General features: G+C 47.0%; 6 protein-coding genes across 6 annotated transcripts; 3 read left to right on the forward strand and 3 right to left on the reverse strand.

Annotated features, from left to right (window-relative positions):
• Positions 1-50: 50 nt before the first annotated feature.
• Positions 51-635, reverse strand: AGABI2DRAFT_121591 (hypothetical protein; the record flags this gene model as incomplete). Its single annotated transcript, XM_006455631.1, has 1 exon — positions 51-635. One exon carries the CDS (start codon positions 633-635, stop codon positions 51-53), a length of 585 nt encoding a protein of 194 aa, XP_006455694.1.
• Positions 400-4544, forward strand: AGABI2DRAFT_227192 (hypothetical protein). The gene is made up of 14 exons (XM_006455632.1): positions 400-774; positions 834-995; positions 1054-1184; positions 1239-1377; positions 1425-1948; positions 2000-2462; positions 2516-2621; positions 2674-2838; positions 2890-3132; positions 3186-3494; positions 3550-3817; positions 3867-4054; positions 4101-4165; positions 4214-4544. The coding sequence occupies exons 1-14, from the start codon at positions 727-729 to the stop codon at positions 4436-4438; spliced, it is 3036 nt and encodes a 1011-aa protein (XP_006455695.1). The 5' UTR covers positions 400-726; the 3' UTR covers positions 4439-4544.
• Positions 4545-5536: 992 nt separating this feature from the next.
• AGABI2DRAFT_121593 (hypothetical protein) lies at positions 5537-7081 on the forward strand (the record flags this gene model as incomplete). Its single annotated transcript, XM_006455633.1, has 2 exons — positions 5537-5623; positions 5684-7081. 2 exons carry the CDS (start codon positions 5537-5539, stop codon positions 7079-7081), a joined length of 1485 nt encoding a protein of 494 aa, XP_006455696.1.
• Positions 7082-7451: 370 nt separating this feature from the next.
• On the reverse strand, positions 7452-12526 carry AGABI2DRAFT_180635 (hypothetical protein; the record flags this gene model as incomplete). Its single annotated transcript, XM_006455634.1, has 6 exons — positions 7452-7839; positions 7894-8200; positions 8263-10437; positions 10491-11949; positions 12005-12158; positions 12211-12526. The coding sequence occupies 6 exons, from the start codon at positions 12524-12526 to the stop codon at positions 7484-7486; spliced, it is 4767 nt and encodes a 1588-aa protein (XP_006455697.1). The 3' UTR covers positions 7452-7483.
• Positions 12527-13471: 945 nt separating this feature from the next.
• On the reverse strand, positions 13472-16344 carry AGABI2DRAFT_210204 (hypothetical protein; the record flags this gene model as incomplete). The annotated part of the gene is made up of 7 exons (XM_006455635.1): positions 13472-13733; positions 13786-14211; positions 14263-14755; positions 14813-15045; positions 15098-15650; positions 15700-16105; positions 16155-16344. 6 exons carry the CDS (start codon positions 16342-16344, stop codon positions 14011-14013), a joined length of 2076 nt encoding a protein of 691 aa, XP_006455698.1. The 3' UTR covers positions 13472-13733; positions 13786-14010.
• Positions 16345-22754: 6410 nt separating this feature from the next.
• On the forward strand, positions 22755-23225 carry AGABI2DRAFT_54344 (hypothetical protein; the record flags this gene model as incomplete). The annotated part of the gene is made up of 1 exon (XM_006455636.1): positions 22755-23225. A coding segment is annotated over one exon (471 nt), but the record flags the coding sequence as incomplete, so codon positions are not given.
• Between the last annotated feature and the right edge of the window lie 237 nt (positions 23226-23462).

The raw sequence follows: 23462 nt of genomic DNA on the forward strand, positions 1-23462 counted from the left end.
TCCACCATCTCCCACCGCGAGTACACTGGAATTTCTCTCTGCTGTTCGCTCTAGCACCTATGTCGCGCTATCTCTTCCGTCAGTTGAAGACCGCAGTGCTTGATTTGACGTCCTCGGATGCCAAGGAGGGGGATATTATTAGCATCTGGGACGCGTTCGCCAGGCAGACAGTGAAACCAGCTGAAATTAATTTTGTGTATGTCGAGAACGTCATTGTTTGACGACTCTTGATATATCTCCTCTTCCACCTTCAACACTCCATCTTCCTTCATGACACCCTCACCTCTTTTATCACGCCGCTCCTCGATTTGTCCTTTATCAGCGCTGGGAACGCTGCAGGAAGAGGGTTTGCCAATGCAGAAGTCTATATCTGATTGGGCCCTGGGGTCTCCTCCACGAAGGTCTCGTGGATTTTCCGAGTCGAAGACAAGCGACTTTCCTTCGTCTTCGAGCCATCCTTTGAGCAGAGTCTCGCCAACCATCGCGGCCAAGCTGGATTGTTCCGCGACAGTCTCATCTTCTCCAAATTCTGGTAACCTCGCTGACGCGTTGAGGTTGACTTCTCGAGAGCGTTCGACATCTGTTGGGCATGCACCAACCGAAAGGGGAAAGACACACGCTTCACCGAAAGTCATTTCGGTCCCCTCAGTAAATTCGGTACCCTGGTGGGATCGAATACAAAGTGACGTGAGGGCAAGACCCTGGAACGATGGTGCAGAGTGCAGTATGCCAGTCCCGGACGAACAGAAGGAGAATTGGGAGCAGACGCGTAACGTCAATGGGCATTCATACATCGAAAGCGAAATCAGAACTTAATTCTTTTTTTCTTCCAGACCGTTATACGGGCTGCCATCAGCGTGTTAGGGCCAGCTGCTGTAGCTGCTCACAAGACACTTGCTGCGAGCATCCCCAGCCTGGAAGTCGTTCCAGTTCCTGGATTGGTCGTGGCAGCAAAACTCTTGCTTTATATATGGGATGCTGTACAGGAAGTTGATGTACGTGACCTTCAGCACCAGGTCGGACACTGTTTGATTAGCGCATATACCCGCATAGACGAATCGGCTCGCATTCCTACGTCTCGCGGAACGCTGCGCATGTATTGTCATTACCCTGCATCAAGAAATGAAAGATGCGGGTGAGAGTATTGTTCAGGAACTTTCGGGTGCTTTGAGTAGGATAGAGGAGTGCGTTGTCCTATTTTTTTTGGCGGCGTTGAATTAACCTTTCATGGGCGACAGGTTGTTCACTAGTGTTCAGTGCCTCGTCGACAAGGAGGGGCACGTTCCCTTCTTAAAGCGCTTCCTAAAACGAGACGAGACTTACAATCATATCCGTTCCTTGAATCGCCAGTTGGATCAGGAGCTTCAGATACTTGGGGTATAATCTTGATCTTCGGCCAAATCTCACCTCTGACGTTCCTTCAGCCCTCCATTCAGATACGTACTGTCAAAGTGATCAAGGAATTTACAGCCGGCATGGACGATCGTATTGAATCGGCTATTCAGCGTGCTCTGCAAAATTCGAGTTATTTCCAAGCATCACCTCATACTCCAGGCTTGACTCATACCCCGAGGACACCTTCCATACTTCGCCCGAGTCCGAGGCGGTTTTCAAAACCCCTGGAGGAGATCATTAGCGTCCAAGATGACAAGGACAGAGAATTGGACCTAAATGATTTGGATCAGCAAATGGATCACACTCTCCAATTAGGGAATGATATGACCATGTTCAAGTTCCTTCAGGTTCCTAGAGAAGACATTCTGGAGGCTATAAAAACGATGCAACGATACTTAGAAAAGCAAAGACAACAAGGAGCCAGGGATTCCGCGAATGTCCGTACGCATGATTCCAGGAATATCTTGGGCTGTGAGTTTATTGAGGCTGGAATCGATACTTTGCGGCGCATGAGCAAATCAAGTAGTAGCTTGCCCAGCTGGACTATTACGAGGTCCATTCTCCCTTTTATCGAGGGTAAACCTTGATCTAATTCTCATTTCAGATTCGAGATCGACTGCGGAAAGGTTATCGGAGTTGGTGCTTTCTCCGACGTTTATGAAGGCTGGTGGCGTGGTCAAACTGTTGCGGTCAAGGTTCTACGCGACTTCAACTCGAGTCGCCTTTTTGTTAGAGAGGTAGAGATCTGGAAGAATCTCAGTCATCCGAATGTCATTGAGCTCTATGGTGCGAGTAGTGCAAGTGGAAGTCCTCCCTGGTTTTTTGTCAGTCCATTTGCAAAACACGGCGACCTTACGAATCACCTCCGGTATCTCAGCATGGGGAGAGAACAACGAGGACTTGGACTCCTGCCCTCTTTCTCATCCACCTCGACGCATACACTTGAGAAGCTGCGCAGAGATAGTTTTAGGCCGTCTCGAGAGAGCGACCTCAACCGTTTCATGTTGGAGATAGCAATGGGAATGGATTACCTTCATGAGCATGGTGTGCTGCACGGTGATCTCAAAGTACGATCTCCCAACAAATGCTTCTTAAATATTGCTGAAATCAGTATCAACAGTCTGCTAACGTTCTGGTGGATGAAAACTATATCTGTTTGATCTCTGACTTCGGACAAAGCGAAATCAAAGCTGAGCACTGTCGCATGACCGGAGTTTGCGACTCTCGTGAGTCTTAAACCGAACCTGTTCCGTATGATTTGTTGAATGGCCGATATAGGTGGCACTCTGCGGTGGCAACCTCCTGAGGTCATGGAAGGGCTGAGCGACCTGACGCCAAAAGTCGATGTCTACGCCTTCGCCATCACATGTGTGGAGATATTGAACATGGGACAAATGCCATGGAGCCTTATGGATGATAGTTCTGTTCAATTTGTTGTGCTCAGTACGTTGGTTTGTTACACCGAGTGCCGTCAAGGCTGACACATTGCTCTAGAGGAAAATGGACGTCCCAGTATTCCAGAGCAGTACCACGCAACCGCACTCTACGAGCTTTTGCAACACTGCTGGCATCGCGACTCAGATATTCGTCCTTCATTTTCAGAAGTTGTACTTTCCTTAAGGAAACATCGGCATAGTCTGGCTGGTATACAGGAAACGCCTCCGCCATGCTTCCTCCCTCGTCTTCCCGAATCCGAGTCGTACCCGGGTATCACATCTCCCACTACCTTGAGCCCTTGTGGTGAGAATCGTTGATATATGCCAGTTTATCTAATCTTGACTATGCATCAGCGTCGTCCCATCCATTGGATCATCAGCCCCAGCTCAAAAGCCGTGCATCCTTCTACAACAGTAGCCCTGGTACTCGCGGCTTTGATGATGTGCCTTCTCCAGAAAGTACCGCCGTTGAGTCTCCTCCGGAGAGCGATCGGGAGGACCCGAAAATCCCGAGTAATGATTCCTGTTCTACCATTTTGAGTGAAGATTCTGCGTTATCGGAGGAGTTTGTCAAGGTCGACACTGGGATAAATCAGATGTCATGGGAAGCAAGGAACGAGCGTCGGTACCGTATGCACTTGACACATCATTATCATTCGACGTGTGGGTGTTTTATTCGACTTTAGAAACCTCAATGGTGCTAACGGGAAACTCCTAGTAAATCTGGCGCTTTGGCAGCCTGTACCGGTGACTATTGGTGCCGTCGGATATATGGTCAGGCCGACCGGAAGCTTCGTTACTTTGTTCAACGCGATTACTCCGTGTGATAGTCCTGACCCACGGGTTGCAAATATGCCTTCAATTAGGGGCTACGGTTCGATTTCAATTGGTTCTCATCGACATGTGACGCGAAATGTTGCCAAACGAGGTCTTGATGCTGTTGTTGAGTTTCTTAGCTCAGGAAAACGAGAAGAGACGATTCCCCAGTAAGTAAAGTAACGTCCTTGAGAAAAATCTTCTTGATAGCATGGATAGTACTAGCCGCCGGGTTTCTGTTCAGCTGAGAGCTGGCCAAAAGACAGCATTCATATATACTGAAGCAACAGAATACTACTGGTTGCAAAACTTGCAAGCTGCGAAGATGTGGTTTAAAGCCACCGTGGACCGCATCTTAGATATCTATGGTGTGGAACACCAATTGCACAGAGAAGACCTCTGCCTCGGTACGCTTTTGTCGAATCTTGCGAATAGAAATTGATTTCAGTAAAGTGGTTGCTGTTCTTCAAGCGCCAAACTATGCCCTTTTCGTTGGTCGTAAGCACCCGAATGGTAATGTAAGTTGGACGACTATAGCTGCGCGGCGTGCTCTGACATCCAGTCAGGTTCATTTCCATACCTTTCCACACAAGCGGTCGGGCAAGCCCTGGGGAGTCTTCACAACCGATAATAAGGTATCTGACGAGCAAGAAGGGCCGCATTATTGCGATTCCACACAGCAGCCGCTCCAATGCGCGTGTAAAGTATCCGTCCATGGTGATCAGCCCAATGCATTGCTGCTCACACGACTACGTTTCCCGCCCGATTCTGATGAACCTACCAGCGCATAAACATCTCTATCGATTCTATCATCGACTATAGTCACCACCCTTTCCTGTCATTACTAGTCACAGCAATGTACTATCTCATCACTATAATCACATCCTTTGTCTTCGGTTAACCTTGACGATTCATGCAAGGATTGGCCATTGGGACGAGAGTAATATTTGATTTCTTACAAGCAAATGATCCCTGTCAGTGCCGCATGCAGCATCGCTGTATTCTCCACCATTGTCAGGCGTAAGCAACCGTGTCGGAGGCACCGTGCTTAGCATTGGTATTTTACGCCAATTATCCTGCCTCATGGTCTGATATATGCACTCCATGGAAAGATTGATGTGATGTGAGGAGAGCTTCAATTAATAGATAAGTAGCCCTAATTATAAATCGGTGGGTTCCAGAAATAGAGGCACAACTCCTATTTTTAAAATCAAGTGATCCCGTATCTATAGATAGCATCTCAAGATAAGATATTGAATGGAATATAGCAGAATATAGCATCCAGCATATCTATGTCGAATTCCGCCTTAATGATTGCTATCTCTGTTCGTATTCAGTTCCGCGCGCTCGTTCTTAGTGTGGTCGACCTTAGTTGGCGACTTTCACCATTAATTTAAAGCACCCCGCGGAAAGAAAGACGCGATATGAATCTGAGAGCGTGAAATAGATGAGCCTTCCGATACTAGTGGCATAGTCTATCTTAATGAATGAGGTTTTCGAAGGGAATCTGATTGGTATTTTAAGCTTTACGCAGATGGGGAAAAGTTGAAACTCGAATAGTTGAAACCAGCATCTCCTTTCACAGCTGCCTCAAAAACAAACAGTGGAGTTACATGAAACATGGCGTTTCTGACAGACTTTACGCACGATCCCTCTTCATAGTGATGCATCAATGTCTTTATATCGACGAGATATTAAACACTATCTTCAATGACCCTATATTGTCCGAAGATTGCCCTGCAGACTCGGATCTGGCAAGTTCCTCGTGCGACGGGATTTGCAAGAGATACTCTTTGCTCTCTCTAGCGTTAACTTGCAAGAGTTTCTACGAACCCGCAACACGAGTATTGTGGCGGCACATAGATGGTATTGATCGGTTGATTGGAAGTATGTCCGAGGATGTAGTTCAAAGGGTGCCGAACGTTAAAAAGGGAGCCTCGTTCGATGGCACTGTAATAGGGTCAAGCGGACGCATGGTGGGTTTTTGTCAGCCATTTCGTTTTCCCTAACTCATTACAATCCGTGAAATTCCTCAGATCCTCAAGAAGACCCCAACAGAAAAACATTGGATAAATTTCGAGCGTCTCGCCGCATACGTCCACGAGTTCAACGGTATCGACCATCCGGACAAAGGTTCTAAACCAGAGGATGACACTGTCCAGGCTCTCAGAAATCGCTTCAACAGCCGTGGAACCCATATCTTTCCTTCGCTGCGTGCGCTGAGCTGCTGGGACTGTAAGGAGCTCGAATGTCTCTTGTCTCAGGAGCTTAATTCGCTCCGAATAATGTTCTTTTGGGACTCTCCTGCTCTTTGTACAGCATCCAAGAAGCAATTGCCCGTTTTGAAATTTTTGAAAAACATCCATTTCGCTGCCCAGGACGCATACGTAGAACTTAATGCACCCGTATCGATTTTTTTGCTGGCCCACGCGACCCCTTACCTCAAGAGCGTGTATGTCACTGGGATATCAATACCGTCAGAGGTAGCGAAGGCGATACTACAGTGCAAGTCGCTCGAAGAAATAGCGTTGAAGGTCAGGTCCTTTGACATCGAGGACTTTCTTGATACAGATATGCCACGGGACAGCCTCAGGAAATTTCATATAGATTTAAATTTCCGGATGGAGGTAGATGGAAAGCTGGAAGATAGTTTCTATACGGAACTCATAAGGAAACTGCGAGCGCCAAACTTGGTTGATTTCCAGTTTTCGGGTGGACCGAGGTTCCCTCATGCTTTTGACATCAAAAATCTCCTTGAAACGATTTTAGGACACGAACGCTTCTCAGATGAGAACCAAACTCGAAGCATTAAATTGACACCTCCACCCCGGCGAATGATTACGGAACTTCCCCTCGACACTCAACCATATATTTGCACATTCACCAATGCTCTTCATGTGCTCACCCTCCCCGTGGCCTCAGATCTCACACGCCCATGCGCTTCCGAGCTACAAGTGTTGGATCTGAATGAAGCATACTTGGACCTGTCGGATAAAGAGTTGGGGATACTAGGAGCATCTCTACCTCACCTCAAGTCGTTGATCTTCTCCGCTCGTCCATACGAGAGAAAATCAAGGACAACGTTGACTGGTCTTTGGCTTCTAGCAAAACATTGTAAGAGCCTTGAAGACCTGGGATTATTGATAGATGCCACGATCGATTGGGATGCGTTGAGGACTCTGACGGGATTTGACGGTGACCACGACAGCATCGAAGCTCGGGTCGAACATTATGCACTCGCTAAAAATTCCAACGTCCATAATCTCTATTTTGGAGGCTCGACCGTTGGCGACGAAGGCCTTGCAGCAGAATTTTTCAGGACGGTTTTCCCGAAGATCTTGAATTTGTGTCATACGCGGTCGAGAACAGAGACTAATGAGATGGTGAAATGGGTGGCGATAAGAGATAGCCTTACTGCACCAAACTTAATGTAATTTTGCTTGCCCGTAGATCCTTCTTTCGCTCAGTTATCATTTCCTTTTGATACAGAACCTTACAATGACTGTATGATTGAACACAGCCATCCAGAAAGGTGTTGGATGATAAATGCCCAGGAATAAGTTTAAAGTTCCTGGTTCTTGTACGCGTCGAAAACTGATACGGCAAGCTCATAAACCATCACATCCTCTCAGCCGGAAAACAAAATTCTACAAGCGATTATATATATCAATTAACCGAATGTGGTCAAGGTTAACAAGTAATGCAACAATCACAATACCCAGGGAAAAGTTTACATGAAAAGAAAGCAAGTCGAGGAAAGCGATAATGCGGACAAAAAAAGTTGAGGAAATCTATATATGACTACACCCGAGTCAGGGTCACTTGAGGTTATGGTATCAACCGTCCGAATACATTGCCAAAACCCGTTGAAGCGTCGGACCATCCAAAGCGCGAAGACGTAAGCAGCGATTAAAAATCTTCTTATCCACCTCAAATTGGACGCGACTAGCAAGATGTTGTCCAGCTACCAGAGACTTGATGACTTCCGCTATTCTCCGCTGTTTATTAACGTTGATCAGAGGCTCTAGATTCATGGCATCAGGTAGCGGAGCCAAAGAGGAAAAGACATCAGGCTGATATAACGGGTCGAAAGTATTGGCTTGTGGATTAATGCCGACGGGTTGATGCGGTGCAGTGGGGTCAATGAGATCTGGGAGCCTGCCTAATCGATGTAACTGCGATAAATACACACCTACATACACTATCAGACACCAGGTTTTTTGGCAAGAGAAAGAAGCCAACTTACCAATGAAAGGAATGCAAGCGGTCGGAACTGGCGGACGCTCCATGTGCTTTCCTTTGCCTTCACCGCTCACCACAGAAGAGGTACTCGTCTCCAATGGTTTCGATTCAGTTATGGAATCAGTAGCTTGTCGAATGAATTTGAAATTATCGACACTGGAGGTGAACTGTTTCAAATCCTTCAACACACGAGCCTCGAATATACCGATCCGATTCCAACCCGATTTGCGCATCGCTCTATTCACCCAGTCACTCTGTAAAGCAGCAATAATAGCGGTTAGTGTGTGGAAGTTACTCTGCTCATAACATTTCTATAAAACAAAGAGGTAAGTCAGAAAAGAAATGGAACTTGAAAGAAGAAAATTGAATCTACCCATGCAATGCGAATAAATTTCTCCACGATCAGTAGACGTTCATTTGGTTGCGTTAGGATGATCTCAGATATGACAAAATTGGCTGTCAAATTGAATCTCGCTCGTACAGCCGCTAGCGCACTTGTTTTCTCCGGGAACCTATGCTCCGCCTTGAACCGCGCACGGTCTTTCAAATACACAGCCCAATCAAGAATATCAATCTCTTCAGTACCAGCCCAATCATCTAGAACCAATTCCTCAAACTTGATTCCCATGAATAATTCTCTATCAATCATCGAGAAATGTTGCGCAAACACCTCCGCGCGAGCACTAAGAATGAAGGAGCGATGCGCGCGCGGCGGAGCTGTAGTAGTACCAAATTTGGAAATGGGTGTCCCTGATGTGCTTGATGGCGGCATTGGCATACGACTTTGTAATATCTCCAATGGTACGACATCCTCAGGCGATGGTTTGCTTTCTGCGGTCGTTGGAGAAACAGGAGGTTCAAGTCCGGGAGGAGGGGGTATTTTATGAGGTATATATTCAGAAACCGGGGTATCGTTTTCGTTTTCAATTCGCTTCTCGCTCGTTTCATTCGCATTTGAATCATTCGAATCGGAGGTTGGAGGGGTCAAGCTACCCTGTCCTACCTGGCTAACTGAATCATCATCCATTTCACCTTCTTCCTCATCGCTATCAACTGGGAAACGGGGTTCCTCATCTTCGTAATCCCCAGCTGCCAAACGTTCCTGGATAGTCCGCACCCATCCATTAACTTTCGAGGCTTTCTCCTGTTGCCGGTCTGGATTGATATGACCCTCTAAACGACGTAAAGCAGCTTCAGCATCACCAGCCTCCTCCTCATCGCTCAAAGAATCAATGAGAGCATTCATTTGCCATTGTTGTATAGCCCCACCGAGTCCTTGGAAAGATGCCTCACTAGAAGCAGATACGACAGATGCTCGCGAAGCCATTCCAAGCGAGGACACAGTCTCCGGCCTAGCAACAAATTCAAAATCGCGACGAAGCGGGAGCTTCCGAGGAAGTTTTCGCAAACCAGGAGGCGCAGCCGGACCACGAACGTTCGTCTCAGAGGAAGAATCCGACAGATCCAAGTCATCCAGGGAAGCAACATCCATCTGCCACTGTGTATCTCCTAAAGGTGGAAAAGTGGGCGCTTGACCAAGCTCCGAAAGTGGAACACCGAATGACATCGTAGACGTAGTCATCATCGAGATGGGCCGGTCATACGACTTTACACCACCGTCCTCGCCATCTGCTTGTGCGGGTGGGAGAAGTTCTTGAGATACAGGGCGAGAGTCTACGACGTCTTTATTTAGCAGGTTGTCCGAATGCTTCATGGCTTCAGCATAATCAGGAGGAGATGGACCACCATCCGTATCGTCAGCGGACACGGAAGAAAAAGCAGAGGGAATGAAGTGTGGCGCTACAGGGGTTGAGGCGTCTTCGTTAAGTTCGTCAGAAACCGAAAGGCTAGAATCCCGTCCAGAGGACGATGTCTGTGGCAATGATAGCCGAGAACTGACCAGGGTGGCCTGCGAAGCTCGGGATGAAAGTGTTTGTCGCCTGGCCTCGGCTGCCTTAAGGTACGTCTCTACCCCACCATTGATGGTCAATAAATCTCTACCGACGCTGAGATCAAGATCAAATGCAGAGGGATCGGCGCAAGCACTGATGGGACTGCGGCCAGCAGAGCGGGAGCTAAGAACTCGAGTCCAGCGACCTAAGCGTCCGATGGTCTTAACAAAGGCCCTAGATAGGGCGCTTTGTTGAATAGGAAGCACTGAAAGCGATGTATGTGCTGCGTCAGCATTAGACGAGGGGCTAGGTGCGTGATCGGTACGGTGCAAGATGTTTAATGAGGATATAGGCAGAGGAGTTGGTCTTGTGGGGGAGAATCCACTCGTGGCATTTGTAGCCACTGCGATGTTAGCATTAGCAATATCTTTCCCGTTGGACTCCGGAACATGAGCTTCCTCTGGAAGAAAGTCGAGATCAAGATTAGAATCTTCTGACTCCTCCATAGCCTTTTTGGTCACGATTTCGGCAAATTTCTTCCCGAGTACGTGGTCCTGCGGCTGTATGGACTTTTCAGGCTTCGGTTTGGAAGAAGTGATCTTCGTATGTGCCTGTTTGCAATCCTTCGCCACCTTAATTAGCCTCTTCACAATACCCTGAATCGGACTTTATCAATCAGACGTGCATGTAAGATTGAAATAGCACATACCAGACCATCAGAATTAGGCTTCAGGATAGGGTCTTTCAAGAGAGAGTTCAACCAATGCGAGATAAGTATTCGCAGTTCGCGGTTTGGCAAGAAATCAACCGTAAAGAATGTGAGTAACCAGTAGCGAATGGCGACAAAGGTCCGCACTCGCACAATGCGTCGAACTTGCTCATCCTCGGGAGACATAGGCTTCTGGAGGGCCCAGTGGAAACGACATATGAGCAACTGGCATAAATCAATCGCTGTGACATATGTTCGATAAGTCAAAAAGAAGTTGAGCAGCTCGTCGTAGTTGAGATCACTGGTTAGTTGAGCAATCCAGCGCTCGATGGTAGCAGCAAGGAGGACTTTCGGGACGGAGCGTGTCTGAACGGAGGTACGACTGGCGTCTGACGTACGACCCTTCACTCTACTCATCCGTTTGCTTAGAGTGGAAGTCGCACTCCCGGCCGGCGCGTCAGTATAGCTGTCGCGTGACATTGAGCGATCATCATGGTTATAATCGGAGTTGAGTTCCCCCCAAATGACGAAGCGTGGATCGTCTCGAGGCGCAGCTGTATCATCGGCTGAAAGTGAGAGTTTGATGACAATGGTGTTAACTGTCTCTGGGGAGAAACGGTCGAGAAGAGGCAAGCCCCGATACGTCTGTAAAACATCAAAAACTCTGGTAGAGTACTGAGTCAACATGGCGGTCTCATCACTGAGGATGTAGCCCTCATCCTGCTGTTCATCAAGAGGATTAATATCCACCGAGAGCGGACGAATCCTCAAAGCCGAAGTTGGTCGTCCTGGCTCCGCATTTTCAGTAGCGCCGGTGGTATCACAGATCGGTACGTAGGCATCTATTTGACGAGCTGTATGCGACGATTCGAATGACGCTTTCTCGTGTAACTGCCGCATCATAGAAGTTTCTTTGAGAGAAGGGGAATCGAAAGTGATGCCGGATCCGAAAGGGGCTTGAATAGGTGTGCTATTGCTGAAAGAAGACGCACCCGGATCTTGCGAAAATGGCGTCAAAGACAGAGCGGGGTCACACCAATCCATCACTTGACCAAAAATGTCACCACGCTTTGGAGTAAGAGGTTGGGGTTGGATATTTTGAAGGTAACGGGGTGCATCGAACGAAGTGACGCTTTGGGAGTGAGTGCGACCAGAGGGGGCGATTTTGGACTGCGGACGGCGGACGCCTTCTCCGAATTCGGCTAGATCTGGTATAGATTGAGTTCTCCTTGGCCTTTTTGATCCAGATCCTTGGGCAAACGTGGTATACGGACGGCTGGAGGAGGCTCCATTTTTGAATATAGTAGGAGGCAAGAAGTGCATGCTCATTCGCGACCGCCGCTTCTGATTCTGATTCGGAGAGTAAGAGTCGGTGGATATCTTGGTTAATGTATTGCGAGCAGAGGAAGCTTCCTGAACACTCTGAGCGGAGGTGGCGGGCGCTTCCTGATCCCAAAGTCTAGAAAGAATTAAATGTCATTTAAAATATAGTGACTCTGACTCGATCCACTTACCCGACCCTATACCGTTGTTGTCCGTGTTGATTCACAAAGCCAGTGATGATATAAGGGGAACGGACTTGGGCACTGACCCCGTACTGTTGGTCCAAAGCCTTCTTGAAACCTCGGGCAGCTGAACCAGAAGAGGTGTCCACGAAGTTACCATCAGCTAAAGGAACATCTCAGCAATGTGAAGAATCAATCTCGTCAAGTAAACTCACCACCAACCACCATCTCCGCTGTAGCGATATCAGGAGTTACCATCGAAGCATTTCCGAGATCGGCGACCAATTCGGACAAAGTAATGCGAGGTTTTCCAACGAGAGGAGTCGGAAGTGGGAAGAAGAGTTGAGGAGATGGTTGGGCGGGAGATAGAGGGGCGGGAAGAGCGTCATCGATAGATGTTATCTGCGGATCTTCGGGGCGAGGTGTATCAGAGAGGAGAGAGGATACAGAAACTTTGTTCTCGTCAGGCACAGGTATAGACGGTTCGGCGGGGGGAAGGTCCGATACGATCTCTGCTGAGTGTGAAGACATGGTTGAAACGTTACAAATTCGTCGCGCAAGTATCTGAGGATGCGAAAAGTGGTAAATCAGATAGTCATGCTCCAAAGTTCAGAAATCGGCATAAAAAAAAACGAAAAAAAAAATCTTGGGCGCGTTGTCGATGATGGGAGTGCTATGAAAACAGATACAAGACAATAAGCGAGGTTGGGAAGTCGAAATAACAGGGCGAAAAAGGGAAGACGAAAGAGAAAGACGGAGAGCGCGTCGTCGGAATCGTTGAAGGTGAGAGAAGAAAGTTCAGCCAGGCCTCATGAACAATAAATAAGCCTGTCCAGTTTGGTTATCGTCCCCACGTGAGCCCGCCCCTTTCCTAGAGTCACATGCATCGCCGCCTCCCCGCTTCTCCCTCCTCCTCCAGCCCAGCCTTGCTATCCACGAGAAGAATAAGCCTTACCTCAGCGCGCTCGCCAGCCACTACTCCCGCGTCAGTGCACCCGGGAGGCCTGTAGCACAACATCACAAGTCTATTTTACGTAAGAATAAGCGGTGCAGACGTGCAGACGTGATCCGTGACTGTCGAAACGTTACCCGTGACTCACGTCGTTGCTATTTCTCCCAAAGAGACGACAGGCAAATCAGCTCTATACCCAAGAAACCAGTATGTCTATTGTAACAATTAGGGTGTGTATACTGAATCTTTTTCTCTATATAGCCAGAAACCTAAGCTGGCCTCTTGACAGAATGTGGAATTTATCAACAATCCGGCACGATTTTCAGATGTCTATCGCTTTCGCGTCATGTTCGAATGCATCGCGCCTCTCAAAGATGGTAGGTCAAATCTGCCTACTTCACGACTATGCTCAGCAATATCATTCATCTTGCTACTTCCCAGACCTTGAGTGGAAACTCATTTATGTATCCTCACCCGGAAACGAAGAACTAGACCAAGAACTGGACGACTGTCTAGTGGGCCCTGTACCTGTTGGCGTCAATTCTTTTGAATTCGAAGGCTCAGCACCTGATCCTTCCAAAATTCCACCAGAGGATGTTCTAGGTGTCGCCGCTCTAATTTTAACGGGCTCATATCGCGATCAAGAATTCGTACGAGTGGGCTACTATCAAAATACGGAATACGACAACGAAGAGATGAAAGAGACACCGCCGCCAAAAATTATGGTTGAACGTCTAGTACGCGACATCAGTACAAAACCTCGTGTCACTCGTTTCCAAATCAAATGGTGAGTTTTTTCTGAACAATGAGCGACTGATCATCCTTTCTGATTAAATACAGGGATGTGGCACCCCCGACGCGGGCGCTTGCTTCCGCAGGAGCTGTCACGTCGGCACCGGTACCCTCTGCTGACGATCTTGAAGATACGGAGGACAAACAAAATGGTGGCGCGGACGCAATGCAATTATAATCGCCATATTATTCATTTTGTGTATTCAATCTGGGAATAATGTATAGACTGTTATGCATATAGAAGTGGACACTATTAAAAATTCGAAATCACTCAATCCTCATCAAGATCAATCATAACTTCATCATTATCAATACTTCCGTTGACTTTGGTCGTAGATGCCCGGTGTCCTTCGAATGCTTGAATTCTCTGCGAGGTAGGGGGGGCCATCACTCCCGACCTGATCTTAGGACCAGGTCGAGGACCAAGAGCAATATCTTTCCGACCATTGCGAACACTCTCCAGCGCGTTCAACTGATTAACAATATCAGAATCAATGTATCACAGCAGCATGATTGACATGACCTTTTTTAGAATTACAGGATTGTCCGCTTTCATTTGTTGCCCTGCCTTCAGCGTAGGATCAAATCCGAGCTGTTTCACAATCTCAGCCTTGTATGCACTCTTTCCCAGCGGTTCCGATAGGTCATCGCCACCAAATGACACTGATCTCCCCGACGTTTTCGTCTTTCCAACCGCTCCGGTCGTTTTTGAACTTTGAGTAGCCTCTCTCGCCAACATTACCGCCCTCATCCCGTCGCGATCTCGCTCTAACAGAGTCTTCAACGCACGATCAGCATCACCAGCACTTTTCCTTTGTGCCTTCGCCTGTCCTTCCCTCCCCATCGTCTCGCCAACGTACATATTTCGTGGATCAGAATTAGCCCCACCCACCACGTGTCCTGAGATTATATACGTCGATCCTCGTGTTGACTCTTCAGGCTTTAACCCCCATTGACGCGCAGGATCATACTGAGATTTACGTTTATGACTTGATGAACTTGACATTCCCGACGTTCTAATGAAAACGAATCAACCAATTTTCTATGGGAATTTGTGAGTAAAAATGACAAACCCAGCTGTAAACTCGGCTCTTCCCGCTCGCCTGTGTTGAACGGCATTTTGCAAGTGATATTCACAAACATCACCGATTCTCTTGTCACACCAGCTTCCACAAGGCTTGCCATCACGTTTGGTGACGCTGCACATCCCAAGGTCACGAGAACGCCCGATGACAGCTATAGAATCGGCAGACTCTGGTGTCAGAGCAAGGATGTTATTCACGGGATGAGGAGTGTCTTGTGAACGCTACACAAATAGACTATCAGTAAAGTCAGTGATACGAATAGCCAGCACCGACCTGAAATGGCTTCAGGATTTTCGGATTCAATAACGCAATGACGTCTCCTTCTTTCACTTTCGCCATCGCCTCGAAAGCACCATGACTACCTCCTTTGTAACGCTTCCGCGGTTTCTTGTCTCCATCCATTTGAACGAAATCATAACCATCCGCCTCAAACAAAAGAAGTGTCAAGAATGCGTCACCACGAATTACAGATTGCGCCCCGTCGGCTGAGGATTTCGACCTCGCACCAAAATCGACCAACTTGAAATTGACAAACTTCTTCCCAGTAGGTTTTCTAGTTTCGTCTCCCTTCCCCTGATTTGTGCCTTTCTGCCAAGTCTTCTTCTTCTCCTTTGGTTCGTCAGGATCCATGGTGACGGGCGCTCGTGTCAGCTTCACAGGGCCACGTTCCGCCACAACAGCAATCGCTACCCAATCACCAAATAATGGGACATCATATCCTTGTTTGTCGGGTTGTATTCGAATGACAGAATAAAGTCGCGAAGGCGAGAGATAGTAACGCATATCCATGTAAAGCTGAAAATCCTCATAGGAAAGGCTGCGGCTTCTGATATAATTTAAGTAAAGAAGTCATTCAACCGGAAGATAGAACTCACGAAAGTCGAATCCCAGAATGTGGTTCCAATTGTTGAAAGTCGGGATCATCAGTGGGCGGGGTAAACTCGTAAGGTCCACGTTCAATGTCCTCCACCAATGCAAGTCGATCATCTCGCTTAACACCAAAACCGTCAAGTTCCATGGAGGGCTCCGCAGATCCCTCTGGACGCGTCCTGTCGGAGAACGCAGACGTCCTCGTAATAGTGTCAGGTATAGGACTGTCAGTTGTCCGGTCTTTGACCTTGGATAGCTTTTCAAGAAACTGGGATCGACCAACGTCAGGTTTTGCCGCCGCCTGCGCAGAAGCAGACCCAGCTGCAGGAGCGGGAGCTGTTCGTTGTTTTTGAAATACCGGCTGCTTGAGTTTAGGTTTGCCATCCTTCTCCTCTACTCGCCGTTTCTTTTCTGAGTGTAAGATTAAGTGAAGCATGGTGATCATATATGGTTATCTCACTCGGAGAAGGAGTTGCGGGTACTAAAGTGCTTGGCTCTGGTTCCTTCCGCTTTGGTGAATTTGGGGCCTTGATGGCAATATGGTCGCCCTCTGGTAGTACAGTCAGCTGTGCCTCAAGGGCAGCAATTTGAGCCCTGAGTTCTTGCTGTCTCTTTTGCGTTACAATTGTCCGCGATGTGGAGGATTCCATGGTCCATCGGTGTCGAGTCGCGTGATTAATCAAACAGACGCGCCACGCGTTGTTATTGTGTGTTTGTCCTCATGCGTCATAATACCATTGCTTCATCGACATCTAACATTCACCCAATACAGAATCATATACATCGAGATCAAAGGCTACAATTGGCTCAACTCTCGCTTCAAACTTTACTGAGAGCCAACCCATCGACTTGCGGGATCTCAACTCTCGCTTCAGCCTCGAATTGTTCACCGGATTTTCTTTCGACATTGCGCATTTGTGGCAAAGAATTTCAGTATCTAACCTATGCATTCTTTACCCCTAAAACATCCCATGCGTCTGAAACCTCCTGGATGCCCGAACTGTTGACAAATGCGAGTTTTTCACATCACACTTCTCTCTCTTTTGACCCTTCGGTCCCAGTTCGACATCGTACCTAACATGCTATTTCAATTGATCACTAAGGCTTCGGAATTCTTACAGCTTTAATCTCAGCCAAATTGATCGCAGAAGATATTACATGCCGACAGGGTTGTGGCGTCCTGATGATCAGCGTCTGTCCACTAGTGTTGCCGTCGAAGTGAACTGAATCGAATCGAAGTGATTTATAAGCAACTTCGATTTCACTTCGAAATATTCGAAGTGAATCGAAGCGAAGTGAACCAAACATTGAAAATTGGTGGCACAAGTCATTCATGTAATCAAATACCGTCAAATTTGGGCGATGGTAAAAGACCAATAGGCCGAACAATAGATTGTCACGTAGACAAGTAATGTATATCATATTGAGACTTCTAGTATCTATTTGTATGCCTAGGAGTGATCATCTGATGAGTAATTGAGGGATTGGCTAGAGTCATTAGACTTGGATACACCTTCTTCATAAGCCAGTATATCTTCAAGAACCTCCCATTCACCAGCTTTGCTTAGCTCACATAGAGCAGCATCATTCAATACTCCTGAAATGATGCAGTCTACTTCCTTAAATACACCCCAGTGGTTTATCGGACTCTGGGAATGTGAATATGTTTGATATGATATAGAGATAGAGGAGGTATATTTTTGCTCATTAATGAAGTATAGGGAGTGTTTAGGTGTTAGAGACACCTTTTGTATCCCAAATCAAAATGCACTGATCTCGCTGTAAGCCCACTCATTCCTAATGATACTTTTAACACTCAAAGGCAAAGCACACTTGTTTTGAGGGTCAAATGCAGATTAAACAGCCGAAAAAAGCATTGATTGGATGCATCCTAGATACAGGTACAAAATTGAGGGGAAAGAAAGATGAATGGTAGGATACTCGCGCACTTAAGACAAGTGCAAACTGGTGGTGAGGGGCTACCACTGGGCTACCATCGATGACGCGTCATATCAACGACGTCACGTTTTTTGATGATGGGGAAATCCGAAGTGAACTCGCTTCGATTCGAAATGATTCGAAGTGACCGAAGTCAGGGTTTTTTCGAATCGAATCGAATCGAAATCGAGGTCACCTCACTTCGACGGCAACACTACTGTCCACTTACCAATATGTAAGCTTTGATAGAATACAGGTTTATATAATCCCTCAAAATGGCGTTAGCCTGCAAGAGCAGTGGGAAACGGCTGCCGAGTGTTAAGCCAATGTGCGTGAGAAAGTATTTTTGGGCGAGGGATCAGCCAAAGAAGGCGTGGGAAGGGCGGGAAACGGTGAAGGGATGCTCCCGCTCGTTGTCATTCACATGTTTGGGAACGCTGGTAGCAACGATCAGCTCCGATCAGTGATGATTGGCACATGTTGGTGCAAGCCACACAAGTTTCACATGGGACATCCGGCATAACTATGCCAGTGAATGAGTTAATGAGTGTACAAGTTACTTAATAGCTGTATATAAGCATCGTGTTAGGGCGACTGTGACTGTGATGTCACAGGTCACACCTAAACTCAAGAACTAAAGAGTATAGTGACAAAAGTAATATTAGGCGTGAACCTAAGAGAACTCGACAGAGTCTTCTACAAGTTTCTACCTACTTTATATACCTAGACTACAGCGCACAGACCAACTACCCTAGGTAACTTTATTTATATACTGACATGTGAAAAGAAGTACGTATGAGAAAGTAGACTAATTATACATTTGACATGAGAAAAGAAGAGTGGAGTAAGAAGTAAGTAAACAAAAGTAAATTGATCATAAAAACGTCAACAACATCAAACAAACCATAAAAGTGTCCACAAGTACAAACAACTCCTAGACCGGTATTCTACTCACACAAACCATTGATGCCCGAAGTAGTTACCTAACATCGCATTACACGGACATAGTATGAAGAACCCGGATAGTTCCCAATACCGAGCCCCCCACGCTGACCACCTTTGTATTACCCACTCTTTATCCTCTTCCGCGTCCCACATTGCTAACGTCATTCTCCCGCATTCCCTACACTGATTGTTAGGGCGACTGTGACTGAGATGTCACAGGTCACACCTGAACTTAAGAACTATAGAGGAAAGTGACAAAAGTTATATTAGGCGTGAACCTAAGAGAACTCGACAGAGTCTTCTACAAGTTTCTACTTACTTTATATACCTAGACTACGGCGCACAGACCAACTACCCTAGGTAACTATTTATATACTTGACATGGGAAGAGAAGTACGTATGAGAAAGTAAACTAATTATACATTTGACATGAGAAAAGAAGAGTGGAGTAAGAAGTAAGTAAACAAAAGCAATTTGATCATAAAAATGTCAACAATACCAAACAAACCATAAAAGTGTCCACAAGTACAAACAACTATCTAAGGACGTAACCTTTCGTACCAATCCCTGCCGAAGTATGTTGCCATCACTTCTCCACACGGGCACATCGTAAAGAACCAGACCGGTTCCCAACGACGGAAGTCCGGGTTATTCCATCGCTGCAACATCCAGGGTCTCTCCAGTACTTCGTCCCACATTATCAACGTCACTCTTCCACACACTACGCACCTACGATCCTCTAACCTCCATCCGTCTGGTCGGGGTTCTCTTCCGATAGCCACCGCCACTCTCCTCCACTGTACTTGCTCCGCATGGTTCGGAGGTAGAAAAGAAAAGATAAGATCAATGAGCTCAATTGGTAAATCTGTAGCTTGCGCCATTTTAGCAGTATGCCGATAGTTTAGCCTCCGTCGAACTGTAGCAGCAGAGGGAAATTATTATGTAATAAAATATGTGACAGATGTGACAGCGTGACGCCGTGACATTCTGGCAAGGTTCTAACAGTACCCCCTCCTTAAAGTCGGCTCCTCCGGAGACGACCCTTCAAGATCTCCACGTTCGCCAATTACGTTCCAACTTCTTAAGATATTCGGCATCAAACTGTTTGTCATCCCATCCGAATAAGGTCTTGGCTGTGAATCGATTAGGTAGTTCCCTTTCTTGGAACCCGGTGTCGCGTAAGACGTGCTGTATCCTATTGAGTTCCCCATAGAGTTGGTGGAATTCAGTAATCAATTCTTTGGCGTTAGCCAAGTTTTCCTCGGGTTCCCACGAGTCTGCTTCTGCCGTATACCCTTTCCATCGTACTAAGTACCGCTTCTTTCCGCGGAGCCATTTGGCGTTAAGGATTTTCTCCACTTCCCACTCCTGTTCTCCTTCTATTTCTACGACCGGTGCCGGTCTAGTCCCTTGTCCATCCACTTGTTCTCGATATAGTACTATTCGGCTGACGTTGACTACCGGATGAATCCGAATAGATCGGGGAAGATCTATTTCCACTGCGTTGGGGGAAATGATTTTCTTGATGGTGTATGGTCCGATGAACTTCTCCGTAAGTTTCCGGGTAGGTCGTCCCTGGATTTGAAGGTCCCGGGTAGCCAATAGAACTTTATCTCCTACTTTGTACTTTACCGCTTCTCCCCTGCCTCTATCCGCATATCTCCGCATATCATCTTGTGCCTTTTTTAGGGCCGCTTGAGTTTCCTCGTGTTGAAGTTTCATGCGGTCCGCAAAGTCCGCTGCTGCCGGGTGATTACCTTGTCGTCGAAGATCGAAGCCAGTTCTTGGGTGTCTTCCCACGTTGACCATAAATGGAGTTTCCTTTGTTGACGATTGTTCTTTATTGTTATAGGAAAACTCCGCCGTTGCTAACCAATCAGGCCAATCAGTTTGTCTATGATCGACAAATGATCGGAGGTATTGCTCTAGTTCTTGATTGGTTCGTTCGGTTTGGCCATCCGTCTGTGGGTGGAACGCCGTAGATAACCTGGTGTCAATTCCCAACATTTTATTCAACTCTTTTGTAAAGTCTGCAGCAAATTGCGGTCCCCTATCTGAGATCACCGTTTCTGGTAATCCATGCAACTTCCATACGTGATCCCTGAACAACTTAGCTAGTCCTAGCGCTGATGTCGTTTCCGTAGTTGGGATAAAATGAGCCATTTTACTGAAGCGATCACACACCACCAAGATCGAATCCATTCCCTGAGATTCTGGTAATTTTACTATGAAGTCGACGGATACGTCGGCCCATGGTTTTGTAGGGATAGGGTTTGGCATTAGTTTTCCTGCCGGTGGTGTTGGTCGGTTCTTATTTCGTTGGCATTGGTCGCATCCTTCCACGTACTTCTGGACTTGCTTAGTGACGCCTGGCCACCAGTAGTTGCGTGTTACCATTTCGACTGTTTTCCATTGTCCTCCATGTCCGGCAATGGGAGTATTGTTAGAACCTTGCCAGAATGTCACGGCGTCACGCTGTCACATCTGTCACATATTATATTACATAATAATTTCCCTCTGCTGCTACAGTTCGACGGAGGCTAAACTATCGGCATACTGCTAAAATGGCGCAAGCTACAGATTTACCAATTGAACTCATTGATCTAATCTTATCTTTCTTGCCTCCGAACCATGCGGAGCAAGTACAATGGCGAAGGGCGGCGGCGGCTATAGGAAGAGAGGCAAAGCCGGTAGGTTGGAACCTATCGGATCATCGGTGCAGACGGTGTGGGAGAGTATGCTTAGCAATGTGGGACTATGAGGAACGGAAGGAATGGATAATACGAAGATGGGGATACTGGGGACCGCGGCAATGGGAATTAGCCGGATTCTTCATACTATGTCCATGTGATGCGATGTTGGGGAATTACTTCGGTACGTATTGGTTCGTGTGAGTGGATTACTGGTTTAGGAGTTGTTTGTGCTTGTGGACACTTTTATGGTTTGTTTGGTGTTGTTGACGTTTTTATGATCAATCTATTTTCGTTTACTTACTTCTTACTCCACTCTTCTTTTCTCATGTCAAATGTATAATTAGTTTACTTTCTCATATGTACTTCTTTTCACATGCCAGTATATAAATAAGTTACCTAGGGTAGTTGGTCTGTGCGCCGTAGTCTAGGTATATAAAGTAGGTAGAAACTTGTAGAAGACTCCGTCGAGTTCTCTTAGGTTCACGCCTAATATTACTTTTGTCACTATACTCTTTAGTTCTTGAGTTTAGGTGTGACCTGTGACATCACAGTCACAGTCGCCCTAACAGTAGAACTCGACTACTCCGGGGATCGCACAGCACAGTGCCCTCCCCATCTTTTACTCTCTCATCGCCCTCTACTCTCTGCGCGCCATCGCGGCCGCCACACACACAGCCGGTCCCTAGGCTTAAGGGGTGTCTGCACATAAACACAACGTGTGCCGTGGACGTCAGTAGTTTGACACAGACTACTGATAAGACGAGACCTACCATACTGTGTGGTGTTATTTTTACTCCTGTACTACCCCTTTTGTAACTTCAATTATAAACCTTGTGCTGCGCTTGCATTGTCAAGTGGTACACGCAGAGGAGTGACACTGCCACATTAAGTGCGTGTCTAGATTAGTGTGAAGATCCGTCTTCGTATATAACATTATCTAGGGCAGTAGTCTTTCCCTTCGCCAGTGCGGCATTTCTTGAATAAAAACTCTTTTCTTTTTTTTTGTATACACGTCCAAGTGAAGCAGGCTATTGGCTTCATTGGATTGGTGGATACGCATCAGGTGACAGGAAAAGACCTCCCTCACCTTCCTCAAAATTTCTCACCAAACACCGCCCGGAACTTTTCGAGTACCTTCTTCCGAATCAGAGGAAGAAGAAGAACGTGCTTCGGATTTCCAATCAGAAGAATCCGAACCAGAGCAACGAGAACCGTCTGTGTCCCCCTTACCCCTTTACCAACCACCACCCCCCGAATACGACGAGCCAAATATGTCTACGGCTCAACAAATCATGGAGCAGTTAAATGCTCAACAAAATCTCATCAACCAACTGCAGCAGCAACTCGCCCAGCTGCAGAACAACCCACAACCGGGTCCACCAGGTTCACAAGGCCCAGCAGGGGACGACGGAGAAACTCCCATTGTCCAAGTAGTGCCGCCACAAATTGATGTGGCAAGACCAAAAATATTCACAGGAGATGGGAAGGAGCTGAGTGGTTTCATAACGGCTTGCAAAATCTATCTGAGTTTAAAAATGGTAGGCAGACTACAAGCGGATCAAATCACATGGGTACTATCGTATGTACAAGGAGGAGCGGCAGAATCTTGGAAGGAGAATATCATGGAGATGATTGAAAACGGCGAACAAGAAGCTCCAGCCGTCACGGAAGAGCTTTTTGATAGTCTGCGAAACAATTTCGGAGATGCAGATGAGGAGAGTACGGCAGTAGGGAAGTTGAGGTTGATCGAGCAAGGAAGCAAGAGCGCGGAAGAACATGTACAGGAGTTCAAAAGGATAGCACGAGACAGCGGATACGAGGGACGAGCCCTCATTGAAGAATTCAAAAGAAGTTTGTCGGGAAGAATTAGGAAGGCGTTGATGGAGTCTGAAAACCCACCAACTACTATCAGGAGTTGGTACGACAGGAGCATGAAATTAGATAGGCAGTGGAGACAGGCGAAGGCGGAGGAAGACTACTATCGGCGAGGGCAAGCCAAGCCCCAACTACGAACCCACACCCCCAACAACACTTTCGTGAGGCCACAGCCTCAACGTCGAGATCCCAACGCGATGGATGTCGACACCGCCGCAGGACCCAGTCGAGGTCCTATCAAGTGTTACAAGTGTGGAAAGTTAGGGCATATGGCGAAGAATTGCTGGAGCAAGGCTCCGGCTCGAGATGTGCGAACG

Source organism: Agaricus bisporus, assembly GCF_000300575.1.
Source record: "Agaricus bisporus var. bisporus H97 unplaced genomic scaffold AGABI2scaffold_11, whole genome shotgun sequence".
NCBI classification, from domain to species: Eukaryota; Fungi; Basidiomycota; class Agaricomycetes; order Agaricales; family Agaricaceae; genus Agaricus; species Agaricus bisporus.

Excerpts from the sequence above, each read along its gene's own strand:
- AGABI2DRAFT_227192 (XM_006455632.1), top strand. The coding sequence starts at position 727 with ATGCCAGTCCCGGACGAACAGAAGGAGAATTGGGAGCAGACGCGTAAC. Across the intron at positions 3,133-3,185 it reads TCCCACTACCTTGAGCCCTT|CGTCGTCCCATCCATTGGAT; the intron begins GTGGTGAGAATC and ends ACTATGCATCAG. Across the intron at positions 4,166-4,213 it reads GTAAGCACCCGAATGGTAAT|GTTCATTTCCATACCTTTCC; the intron begins GTAAGTTGGACG and ends ACATCCAGTCAG.